At 65.4% G+C, this 12,374-nt stretch overlaps 2 protein-coding genes across 4 annotated transcripts; both read right to left on the bottom strand.

The window, feature by feature from the left end:
• Nucleotides 1–1,418: 1,418 nt before the first annotated feature.
• MPP2 (MAGUK p55 scaffold protein 2) lies at nucleotides 1,419–10,403 on the bottom strand. Of its 3 annotated transcripts, none has more exons than XM_088532627.1 (12): nucleotides 10,330–10,403; nucleotides 7,854–7,972; nucleotides 7,120–7,272; nucleotides 6,572–6,721; nucleotides 6,015–6,242; nucleotides 4,768–4,899; nucleotides 4,122–4,227; nucleotides 3,966–4,034; nucleotides 3,724–3,885; nucleotides 1,935–2,137; nucleotides 1,711–1,839; nucleotides 1,419–1,630 (listed from the first exon to the last, which is right to left on the bottom strand). In XM_088532627.1, exons 1-12 carry the CDS (start codon nucleotides 10,358–10,360, stop codon nucleotides 1,454–1,456), a joined length of 1,659 nt encoding a protein of 552 aa, XP_088388753.1. In that variant the 5' UTR covers nucleotides 10,361–10,403; the 3' UTR covers nucleotides 1,419–1,453. The 3 variants fall into 3 exon arrangements, with proteins under 3 accessions (XP_088388753.1, XP_088388754.1, XP_088388752.1); XM_088532628.1 differs by having other exon boundaries at nucleotides 7,872–7,972; XM_088532626.1 differs by having other exon boundaries at nucleotides 3,966–4,227.
• Nucleotides 10,404–11,203: 800 nt separating this feature from the next.
• LOC104575714 (pancreatic polypeptide-like) lies at nucleotides 11,204–11,847 on the bottom strand. The gene is made up of 2 exons (XM_010223063.2): nucleotides 11,663–11,847; nucleotides 11,204–11,267 (listed from the first exon to the last, which is right to left on the bottom strand). The coding sequence occupies exons 1-2, from the start codon at nucleotides 11,845–11,847 to the stop codon at nucleotides 11,204–11,206; spliced, it is 249 nt and encodes an 82-aa protein (XP_010221365.1).
• Nucleotides 11,848–12,374: the final 527 nt, after the last annotated feature.

The following is a 12,374-nucleotide window of genomic DNA, read 5'->3' as shown; positions in this document are numbered from 1 at the left end:
ATGCACAGGAGCTCATAGGCACTGGAGCTCGTGGCATGGGCGCTTGCAGCACAGGAGGCCCCGTGGCTGGTGCAGGGTGCACGGGGCACAGGGCAGAGCGGGAGGCGGAGGCGGGCACGGCCCCCCCGCGTTAACTCCTTGCTGGCGGTGCAGGGACACGGGGCTGTCCCCACGGGTGACGCGGAGCGGCGCGTGGGTGTGCGCTGGGGGACGCACCGGCTGTGTGTGCAGAGCTGTGCACACCCCGATGTACAAACACACACACACACACACACACACACACACACACACACACAGAGTGTCACCGCTGGTGGCTGCAGCTCTGCTGACCTCTCCCGGCGGCCTCACGTAAGGGCTGTGGGCACATGTGCACACACAGACACACACACATACTCACACACATATGCATGTGCACATATATGCATGCGCGTGCATGGACGTGCACACACGGATGCACACACACATGCACACGCATGCACACACCACCCCAACACGCACACCCCTACCCATGCTCAACACACCCCAGCACACGCACACCCCCAACAGACACACAACCCCCAGCACACACCAACACCAGCACCAACACCAGCACCAACACCCCTGCAGCAACCCCCCCAAAATGCAGCACCCCCGGACAGACTGCGCCCCCAGGCCCCCCCAAGGTACCCCCACACCCCCGCCGGGCAAGGGCCCCACGCAATCACTGCTCCTTTCTCCTTATCTTTAATAAAAGTAACAGCAAAGTACCAAAAAGTACAGGGCGCTCGGGGACACGTTGGGGACACGCTCGGGTACCGGGTGCTGCAGGCAGTGAGGAGGGGGATGGCGGCACACACGTGTGCACAGGCGTGCACGTGTGTGCACACACTGACACACTGATTCCTCCCTTTCCCCCCCAATCTCAGGACCACCCTAAAACAACCTGTCCAGAAGCTGCAGTCCCCTCCTCGTGGGGGTCATTATGGGGTTAATTCCGGGGTTAATTACAGGGTTAATTCCAGGGTTGACCCGGGTGGGCAGGGGGACTGCATGGGGTTATTGCTACCTAGGAAGGGACAATGGTGTGGGGGGGTGTCACAAGTGGCAGAGAGGGGTCCCCACCCCCCCATGGGTGCACAGAGAGTCTGGGGGGGGGGCACAGTCTCCCCTGCCCCAAACCTGTGGCACCCGGGGGAGTGATGGGGGGGGACAGGCCACTGGGATAAAAGTGGGGGGATTTGGGGACAATTTTGGCAGTGAATCAGCTGTGCGGGCGCTAGGGATGGGGGGGCAGCACCCCAAAAGCCACGGGGAGGGTCCCATACCCTGCCCATGCCCCCCTCCACATCAGGATGGGGAGCCGGGGGGCACCAAAGGGGCTTTCCCAAAGGGTCAAAATCCCCCCGGGCCATCCATGTGCTCCCGGTGCGGCCGAGCCCGGCCAGCTCGTGACAGCAGTGGGGCGGCCGCGGGGCTAGTAGACCCAGGCGACGGGCACCCACTGGGGCTCGTGGCGCAGGCGCTCCATGGCCGCGCGCAGCCGCCCGAACGTCTGCTCCAGGTCGGCGTTCGTGAGGCTCAGGTCGAAGTAGTGGCCGTAGCCGCGCTGGATGCGGCCGCTCTCCTCCACCGTGCGCCGGGCGTCCGCGTCCTGCGCGGGGGGACGCGATGCTCGGGGCGGCGGTGGGGACAGCCACCCCCGTCCCGCCCCGTCCCGGTGTCCCCTCTCACCGTGAGCTGCTTGGTGGCCACGCCGCTGGCCAGCGCCGCCCGGTTCATGGCCCGCAGCGTCTCGTAGTCGGGCGCCTCGATGAACACCACGTACGGCACGAATTCCGCCGTCCTCAGCACCTTCACCGCCTGCGGGGGCGGCCGCCTGAGTCCGGCCTCCCTGATCCCCCCCGGTGGCTGCGGTGGCCGCGGTGGCCACGGTGGCCGTCCCCCCCGGTCCCTACCTGGGGGTTGACGTCGAGGATGCACATCTTGCCGGCGTCCACGACGGCGCGGATGGAGTCGATGCGGGTGCCGTAGAGGTTGCCCTCGTACTCGCCGTGCTCCAGGTAGCGCCCGGCGCGGATGTCGGCCTCCATCTCGCCCCGCGACACGAAGCGGTAGCCCTGCCCGTCCCGCTCGCTGGCCTTGGGCTTGCGCGACGTGTCTGCGCCGGCGGGGACACCGGTGGGTGTGCAGGGGACAGGGACACAGGGGACGCGGGGATGCGCAGGGATGTGGGTACACGCAGGGACATGAGAAAATGATGGGGGCACCATGGGGACGTGGGGATGTGCAGGGGGCACAGGGACAGGGAAGGACACACAGGGATATGGGCACATGCGGGGACATGGGGACACCAAGGGACACCTTGGGGACACACGGGGATGTGCAGGGGGCACAGGGACAGGGAAGGACACATGGGGATATGGGGACACGCAGGGATCTGGGGACATGGGGACACCAAGGGACACCTTGGGGACACATGGGGATGCGCAGGGGGCACAGGGATAGGGAAGGACACACGAGGATATGGGGACACACAGGGATATGGGCACACACGGGGACATGGGGACACCAAGGGACACCTTGGGGACACATGGGGATGCACAGGGGGCACAGGGACAGGCAACGACATGTCGGGACATGGGTACACATGCGGATATGGGTACACATAGGGAGATGGGGACACCTTGGGGACACTTGGAGATGTGCAAGAGGCACAGGGACATGCAAGGACACATGGGGACACGCAGGGATATGGGCACATGCAGGGACATAGGGACACACAGGGACACTGTGGGGATGTGGGAACACATGGGGATACAGAGACATGTAGGGAACGGAAACTCCAGGGGGGGACTGGGAGCACAGGGATGTGCAGGGATGTGGGGACATACACGGACATGGGGACACATAGAGACAGCATGGTGCTGTGGGGACACCAGAGGGACGTGGGGACATGCAGGGATACAAGGACATGGGAACATGCGGGAATATGGGGACACCATGGGAACACCATGGGGACCCTCAGGGACACCGTGGGGACATGGGGCCACTGTGGGAACACCATGGGGACACGGGGACACACAGTGGGATACAGACACAGGTACATGCAGGGACATGGGGACACTGCGGGGGGATACAGGGACAGGCAGGGATGCAGGTCCATGGGGACACACAGTGGGATACAGGGACAGGTACACGCAGGGACACGGGGATACAGGGACAGGTACATGCAGGGACATGGGGACACTGCGGGGGGATACAGGGACAGGCAGGGATGCAGGTCCATGGGGACACACAGTGGGATACAGGGACAGGTACAGGCAGGGACATGGGGATACAGGGACAGGTACACGCAGGGACATGGGGACACTGCGGGGGGATACCGGGACAGGCAGGGATGCAGGGACATGGGGACACACAGTGGGATACAGGGACAGGTACAGGCAGGGACATGGGGACACTGCGGGGGGATACAGGGACAGGCAGGGATGCAGGGACATGGGGATACAGACACAGGTACATGCAGGGACATGGGGACACTGCGGTGGAATACAGGGACAGGCAGGGATGCAGGGACACAGGGACATGCAGGGGGATACAGGGACAGGCAGGGATGCAGGGACACGGGGACACACAGCAGGATACAGGGACAGGTCCATGCAGGGACATGGGGATACAGGGACAGGTCCACGCAGGGACGTGGGGACACGCGGGGACACGGTGGGCGCCCGCGGGGACACTCACGGGGCACGGTGGTGCCGTAGCGCGCCTGGTCCGAGAGCAGCAGCTTGTTCTTGAGGCTGCGGCGCCCCACGCCCTGCGCCCCGATGAGCACCAGCGTTTTCCGCCGGAACGGCGGCATCCGCGCCACCTCCTCGTAGATGAGCAGCTCGTGGCGGTCAAACTCTGCCGGGCACCGTGTCACCCGTGGCCGTGTCCCCCGGGTGTCCCCTCACCTCCCGGTCCCCTCCCGCACGGCGGCTCACCGGCGTTCTTCGTCGTCACGTACATCATCCTCTTCTTCCTCTTGCTGCCCAGGCTGCCGCACAGGGCGCCTGAGAGGGCAGCGGGGGGCTGAGTCGCGGGGACATGGGGACACGGCCATGGGACATGGTGACTTGTGGGGGGGTGGGGGTCCATACCGGCAGTGGGGGCCACCTCCGGGTCCCGCTTGACGAAGGCTTTTCGCTTCTCCTCCAGGAGCTGGCTGGGGACGAGGCCGGCGGTGCCACCCTCCACGTGGCGCGCCTGGGGGGACACCGCGGGCCACGTGGGGAAGAGGCCCCCTGGGGACACCCCTGTGGGCGGCACCTCTAGGGGACACCGTGTGGCACATGGTGACCCATTCCCCAGGGTCCCCCTGAAGGTGGCACCATGTGGCACATGGCGACCCATTCCCCAGGGTCCCCCTGAAGGGGGCACCATGTGGCACATGGTGACCCATTCCCCAGGGTCCCCCTGAAGATGGCACATGGTGACCCATCCCCCAAGGACCCCCTGAAGGTGGCACCCCTAGGGAACACAGTGTGGCATGGGCTGAGCCCAGCCCCCGTATGTGGCACACCTGGGGGACACAGTGTGGCAATAGGACACCATCTCCAAGAGACCTCCCCCGCCGGCATGTGGCACCTTGGGGACACTGTGTGTCACAGAGTGCCCCTAACCCCAAAGGACCACAGCACGTGGCACATCCAGGGCACACGGCATGGGGTGACCCCATGTCCCCCTCCAAGAGCATCACAGTGCAGGGCCCCAGGGACAGAGGGGACAAGGGGACACTCCCATCACCTGCCACCAGTTGGGGTCATCCTGGTTGACGATCTGCAGCAGGTCCCCGGCGGCGAAGCGCAGCCCGGCCTCCTTGCAGGGGATGAGGCTGTCGGCGCTGGGGTCGTAGTCGAAGTGGCACTTGACGAAGACCTGGGGACACCGGCGCTGAGCGGGGCGCGTGGCCCCGGGGGGACGAGCAGGGGACGGCCATGTACACACACGTGCAGGTGGCCGCACACCCATGCGCTTGCATGCACACTGCTTGCAAGCCAGCATGTGTGCACGTGTGTGCACGCATGCATCCGCACTCCTTGCACACGTGCATGCACGCATTTGCACGCCCCTTGCATGCACACATTTGCATGCATGCACACCCACTGCAGACACAGACATGTGTTCCTTGCACACATGCACATATATGAACACCCACTGCAGGCACAGACACGTGTGTTCCTTGCACGCATGCACACTCACTCGCCTGCTCCTTGCACTCTTGCATGCACACACAAGTGCACACACACACACCACCCTCCTTAGCATGAGCATGCACACATGTGGCCCTCACCGCACACTCATCACTTGCACATGCACACATACAGCACACATGTGCACTCATGCACACCCTGCACAACACGCAAAGCACCCGCGAGCACCCACGCCATGCACATCAGCACCCGCCACCACGCGCCCGCGCAGCCACGGCCCCCATGCACGCGCGGGCCACTGCCAGGCACACGCAGGTGGCCCCCACGGCCGCGGCCATGCACCACACGGCCCCCACGCACAGCCCCACGCCGAGGTACAGGCACACGCACACGCTCAGCGCCACCACCACCGTTGTGCCCACAATGGCACACATGTGTCCCGCCGCTGCGCCGCGCGCTTGCACGACACCCACTTGCACCCCACGACACACGCTTGCACCATACAACACACACTTGCACCCCACGCACTTGCACCCCGCGCACTCACATAACAGGCAATTGCACCCTGCGTGCTTGCACCCGACGCGCTAGCACAACATGCACATGCAGGACACGCGCTTGCACCCCACACCCCTGCACCCCACGCGCTTGCACCCCGCGTGCTCGCACCCAGTGTACTTGCACCCTGACGCTCACGCGACACACTCTTGCACCCCACGCGCTTGCACCCAGTGCCACCGATGCAGCTGCTGGTGACGTCCCCGGTGCCAGGCAGCGCGGGGACGGCCGGGCACAAACGTCCCCTTGTCCCCACGGGGCACACGCGGCGCTGGGCGCTACCTGGCGCGGCGGCGGGTGCTCCTGGTAGCTGGGCAGGATCTTGAGCAGGACGCTGCCGCTGGCGGCGCGCAGCAGCTCCTGCAGCGCCCGCGCGTCGCTGCCCACCGCGCGCCCGTCCACCTCGCGGATCACGTCGCCCACGTGCAGCAGGCCCTGCTGGTCCACGGTGCCGCCGTGCAGGATGCGCGCGATGACCAGCTCGCCCCGCTCCACGCGGAACGTCACGCCCTGCGCCCACGGGGACGGGGTCAGTGATGGGGGACATCAGGGGGTGCCCAGTGTTGGGGCCTGTGGCTCCTGGTGCGCGCGGGGGCACCCAGAAATGTCCTGCACCCTGCTGGGTCCTGCACCCAGCATTGCCCCTGCACCCTGCAATGCTCCCAGGGGCACCCACCAATGATCCCTGCACCCTGCAATGCTCCCAGCACCCCAAATCACCCCCAGCTCCAGGCAATGCCCCCACCAATGCTCCCTGCACTCAGCAGTGCCCCCTGCACCCCACAATACCCCCAGCCCCTGGCATTGCCCCCTGCACCCAGCAGTGCCCCCCTGCTCACCAGGTGCTCCCCGGCCGTCTTGCGGATGCCGACCATGCGCACGGCATCGGGGGGCACCGGCTGGTTGCTGAAGGCTGCATCCAGGCCGGGGCTGGGCGGGGGGGTCTCGTAGCTCTTGGAGGCCACCGAGTCGTGGGTCTCGAGCAGTGACTGCAAGGCCAAGGCACCTGCGTTGGGCACGCTCGTGCATGCTCGTGCATGCTCTGTCTCGCTCGTGCATGCTCATGCATGGTCATGCATGCTCTGTCCCTCTCGTGCATGCTCATGCATGGTCGGGTACGCTCGTGCATGCTCTGTCGTGCTCGTGCATGCTCATGCATAGTCAGGTACGCTCATGCATGTTCGTGCATGCTCTGTCCCACTCGTGCATGCTCATGCATGTTTGTGCATGCTCTGTCCTGCTCGTGCATGCTCATGCATGGTCGGGTATGCTCGTGCATGCTCATGCATGGTCATGCATGCTCTGTCCTGCTCGTGCATGCTCATGCATGGTCGGGTACGCTCGTGCATGCTCGTGCACACCCGTGTGCGTGCCCCATCCACAGCACCTGGAAGTGGGGCTCGCGCAGGATGCGGGCCAGCTCGGCCGCGGCGCTGTCCTGGCGCGCCAGGTGCCCAATGTCACGCAGGATCTCCTGCACCAGCTCCACGTTGTTGTCCCGCACGGCCTCCAGCTTCGTCTCCTCCAGCCGCTCGTGGGCCTGGGGGGGCGTGGGGTGTCAGGGATCCCCCCCAGCATCAGCTCCTGCCCCCGCGCCAGCCTGTCCCCCATGGTGGGGGGCCCGGTATAGCCCAGTCTGCCATGGGGGAGGCCCCAGGATAGCCCAAAATGGACTGTGAGAGTCCCCAGCCCAGTCTTGCACAAGTGTATGAGCTCACCCTTCTCCACGTGAACACCTCGAATGCACCCGGTGCTTGTGCACACGCATGTGCACACACACCTGCATGCGCCCCCACCAGAATGCACCTTGTCACCACCCAGATCCCCCCCAGGGGAAGTGTGCGCACACACAAGTGCACACGCAGGCACCTTCCATCTGCACTGCAGGCACGTGTGCACACACCTGCATGCACACACACTTGCACAAACATTCAGCATCGTGCACCTGGGTGCACACAAACATTTGCACTCACGCGTGCACGCTTGCACACACTCCAGTGCACACCTGATTCCATGTGCATGCATCCATTTGCATGCACATGCATCCGGCGCACAAGCACACATCCCTGCACACACTCGTGTGCCATCCCAGGGTGGGGACAGCCACCCGTGCCACTGTACCTTCGCCAAGGACCTTACTATTGGGCTCTCCATGATGCCGCGCAGGAAGATGAGGTCCAGGTCCGCAGCCACCGGCGAGTTGGGGAGGGCCATGAGGTTGTCCAGGACCTGCTGCATGGCTGGGGGGGGACGCAGGGGACATGGGGCGAAGGGCAAGGGTGGGACATGGGGCACAGGGCCATGGAGGACGGGGTGCAGAGCAGGAGAGAGCGGCCACAGGGGGGCAAGTTAGAAGCCACCGACAAAGCGGGGGGGCTGTGATGGCCACAGGGTGACCCCCCCCATCAGGATGTCCCCCCCCACACTCCTCATTCTGCAACCCTGGGTGATGGGTGCAGCCAGGACCCAGCTGGGTGTCTCCCACTCATGGCCCTGGACATGCACCCAAGGGGGCAATTAAACATTTGCAATTCACTCGGGCGGGGAGGGGAGCATTGAACAAAGAGGGGTGCAAAGCACTTTGCACAGAGGGGCAAAAAAATGCAAACAGGGGATTGCAGTTCAGCTGAGAGCTGGGGAGGGGGATGCAATTTAGGCGGAGGTTTGGGTTGCAATGCAACCAGGCGAGGAGGAGGTTGCAGTACAGCCAGGGGTTGCAATCCAACCGCGGCAGAGTTTGCAACGCAACCGGCTGTTGCAATGCAGCCGGGGGGTTGCAAAGCAGCTGGGGGGCGCGATGCAACGCAGCCTGGAGACAGGGGGCAATGCAGAGAGCCCCCCCATCCCGGGGGAGGGGAGCTGCCACAGCATCACCCCACAGCCCCCCCTTCCCGCAGCTCTCATCTCGCAGCCAGAGCGAGCGGGGACCTTGCAGCCTCCCCCCACCCCAGCATGTCCCCGGATGCTCCCTGTGTCCCCCCCGCACCCTCAATACCTGCGGGGCCGGGGGGGGGCGGCCGGCGCGTCCCCGCGGTGGCCGGGGGGGCCGCGGTTCATGGCTGCGGGCGGCGAGCGCAGCCTCCCCCCGCCGCCGCCTCCCCAATCCGGGTACCGCGGCCCCCGCAGCGCCCGCCCGGGGCGCCCGGCCTGCGAGCTGGCACCCATGGGCGCCCTTGCACGCGCACACGTGTGGGCAGCGTGTGCGAACGCCCTGTGCACGCGCAGCAGAGCCCCGCCGTCACCCCCCTGCTTGTGCCCCTGCATGTGTGCACGCCCGCGTGCAGAGCTGTTGCAGAAGTGCACGTGCACGCACATGTATGTGCACAGACATGCATGCGTGGGTGCACTCACATGCATGCACACGTGTGTACATGCATGCGTAGGTGAGCTCGCATGCATGCACGCCCGTGGGGATGCCCATGGACAAGCATGCTCGGTGGGGGGCATGCGTATCCCTGCACACGCTTGTGCACCCGTGACAACAGCCACTTGCACACGTGACCACATCAGCACACACTTGTCCATGCATGCTTGTACATGTGTGCACACCCATGTGCGCAGCCACACGTGTGCACACTGACATGCACCTGCACCCTCAGGAAGGGCCTCGAACGCTGCCACGCGCAGGGATGTGCACAAACAAGCCCATTGCCCTGCACGTGCACCAGGGCGTGTGTGCACGAGTTCGTGTGCACACATGCGCACACTCACACGAATCTCTGTTTGCACGCATGCGGATACCCACACGCACTCGTGCATGCACAGCCGCATGCACAACCATGTACACACACACACAGGCCTTGCATGCTCTGCCTTACACACCCGCACACATCCCTGCACGCTGTGCATGCTCTCCCCCGTGTGCAAGCACACCTAGAGCATCGCCTGCCCTATGTGCACACCTATGGGGACGCATCCCTTTCCATACACGCACCCCTGTGCACCCACACCCTATAGATGCTTTAACACGTATGCACGCACACGTGCTTTGCATGTCCCCGCACGCGTGCACAGGCCCACCCACGCACCCCGTGCATGCTCACCCGTGGGACCCCCCCCGGGCGCGGGCTCCGTCGCAGGCTCCGCGGAGGGGGGCGCGGCGCCTTTAAGAGGGCGGGCGGGGGGCGCGCGGCTGGCGCGGGGCCGCGCGGTTGCCATGGCAGCCGGAGCGCCCCGGGCCGCGGCGCGCGCGGGGGGCGCGCGCTCTTAAAGGGGCCGCGCTCTCTGGCACGCGAGACGCCTCACGCGCACGCGAGGAGGGCGCCCACGCGTGACAGCGCCCAGCACCTCCGCGCAGAGTGTGCACGAGCGCGCGCAGCACAGCCCCGAGCTTGCATGCACACGTACACGCTTGCAGAGACATGCAGGTGTGTGCACACGCTTGCACACGCATGCACGCTCGATATTCCCTGCCATGCCAGCTTCCCTCCTCCACCCCCGGCTATAGGACTCCTTGTGCCTGAGCCCACCCCCCAGCCCAAGGGAGGAATTGCCCTGCTGAAAACCCGCAGCGAGCCGTGCAAAAAGCAGCCTGCTCACACCCGCGGGACCCCCCGTGCACACACGCGTGCCCCCCAGCACCTCCGCACGCGCTTACCCCCCTCGGAGCCGGCGGCGGCCGCGGGCATCTCTGCAGCGCGGCGCGGCGGGCCCTGCTGCTGGCCAGGCCCCCGCGGGCGCCTGGCACCGGCGGGGCTGCAACGCGCAGGCGTGCGGGGCCGGGCCCACGCGTGCGGCCGCTGCCGGGCCCCCCTGTGGGGGTGTGTGGACCGAGGCACCCCCGCAACGCGCGCGTGCGCCCACGCGCTGCACCGTGCACACCGGTGCGCAGTAATGCACCTGCACGCGCGGCTCTGCACGCGCACGTCTTTCCTGTGATAGTCCGTTCTGCAGTGCACGGACGTGTGCACATTTGCATGCACACATGTGTCCGTGCTGCATGCACAGACGTGTGCACATTTGCATGCACACGTGTGTGCAGCTGTGCATGCATGCACATGTGTGCACACAAGCATGTAATCTGTGTGTGCACACGCATGCACGCACAAGCACAAATATGTCCACATGTGCAGAGTCCTGCTGCACCCTGCAACAGTCTGGGCCAGGCATGGACCCTTGTGTCCCCAGCACACCCAGTGCGACTGTCCCCACCATCCCTTGCATGGGCACCTCGTCCCCCCAGTCTGTCCCCATCCCATCATGTGCCCGTCCCCTCAGCAGGCAGGTGCACGATGTTGTTGCAACAGTGATTTATTGCCCCAGGAGCCTTGCAGGCACCTGGGGATGGGGACAGGGTGACAGTGGTGACAGTGACAGGGCTGTGACCCTAGGCGCCTCTTCACCTGCTGGACCCTAGAGCCACCCTGCAATGAGACACGGTTGAGGAGCTGCAGGGAAACCAAGGCACGGCCAGAGCAGCCCCAGGGCAAGCGGCCCCAGGGCCCAGTCCCTGCACCCCTCACCTGGGGGGCTCAGCACCCCACTGCTCCATAGGGCTCCTCGCAGAGCGCTCGCCCACCGGACCGCTTGCCGTACCTGCAGCAAAGCAGGGAGAAGGGGGCAATGGGGAACACGAAGCAACAGGGAGTGTTGCAATGGGGAGCACGCTGCGATGGGGAGCATGATGCAACAGGGAGCACAATGCAATGGGCAGTGCATTGCACTGGGGAGCACGTTGCAACGGGGAGCACGTTAAGACAGGGAGCGTGAGGCAATGGGAGAGCCCATTTCAAGAGGGGAGGATCCTGTGATTGCAATAGGAGAGAGCATCGAAACAGGAGAGCAGGGTGCAGCAGGGAGCACATTGCAGCTGGGGAGCATGTTGGAACAGGGTGACAAAATGCAACTGCAAGCGCGACACCCCAGGGCAGCACATTGAGCCAGGGAAGACTTTGCAGCGGGGAGCGCGTCGCGGTGGGGACGCATCTCACCGGTGCCGCGTGACCACCCTGAGGTACTGCTGCAGGTCGTCGTAGAAGCGCAGCAGCTCCTCCACCGGGGCGTCATCGCCGGGGTACGTGGGCTGCACCGGCCCCGCCGCGGCCGGGCGCCCGGCCAGCAGCGCCAGGCAGCAGGCGAGGAGCAGCAGAGGGGCCCAGCGGCTGCAGGGAGCCATGGCCTGCGGCGGGCAGCAGCGCTGAGACCAGGCACACACGTGCATGCATGCACAAATGCATGCATGCACAAATGCACGCACTCGCACACATGCATGCACACACATGCACTTCCTCACACACTCACGCATGCACCCACTTGCATTCTGACTCTTGCACACTCACCCCTGCCCTTGTTGCACCCCCATTTCAGGCACTCGCTACCCCCTGTGTGCACATACCCGATTCATCCTGTTTGCTCCTCAGTGCCTCCCCAGTGGACGGGGTCCGAGCGCGGCAGCACTCACCTGTTTCTGCGCGACGCGGCACAGGGACACAGGGACACAGGGACGCGGGACCCCTGGTACCAGCTACCTGGGCACCCGCTGCCACCCGCCTTTATATCCCCCTGTGCGGCGTCCCCACCGTGGCCCCCGCTGATGTCACCCAGCCACGCGTCCCCCCGGCCCCGTGTGCCCCCCCCGGCTTTGGTTAATGTTTGAGCCCTGCCAGACCCCCAGGATGGGGATGAGGACGTGGCCATGCGGGG

The sequence above is a fragment of the Tinamus guttatus genome, unplaced genomic scaffold (genome assembly GCF_059628265.1).
Source record: "Tinamus guttatus ecotype Peru unplaced genomic scaffold, ASM5962826v1 Tinamus_guttatus_pri_ptg000463l, whole genome shotgun sequence".
In the NCBI taxonomy this organism is placed as follows: Eukaryota; Metazoa; Chordata; class Aves; order Tinamiformes; family Tinamidae; genus Tinamus; species Tinamus guttatus.
The sequence above is the reverse complement of the archived record's forward strand: the minus strand, read 5'-3'. Positions and strand labels throughout refer to the sequence as shown.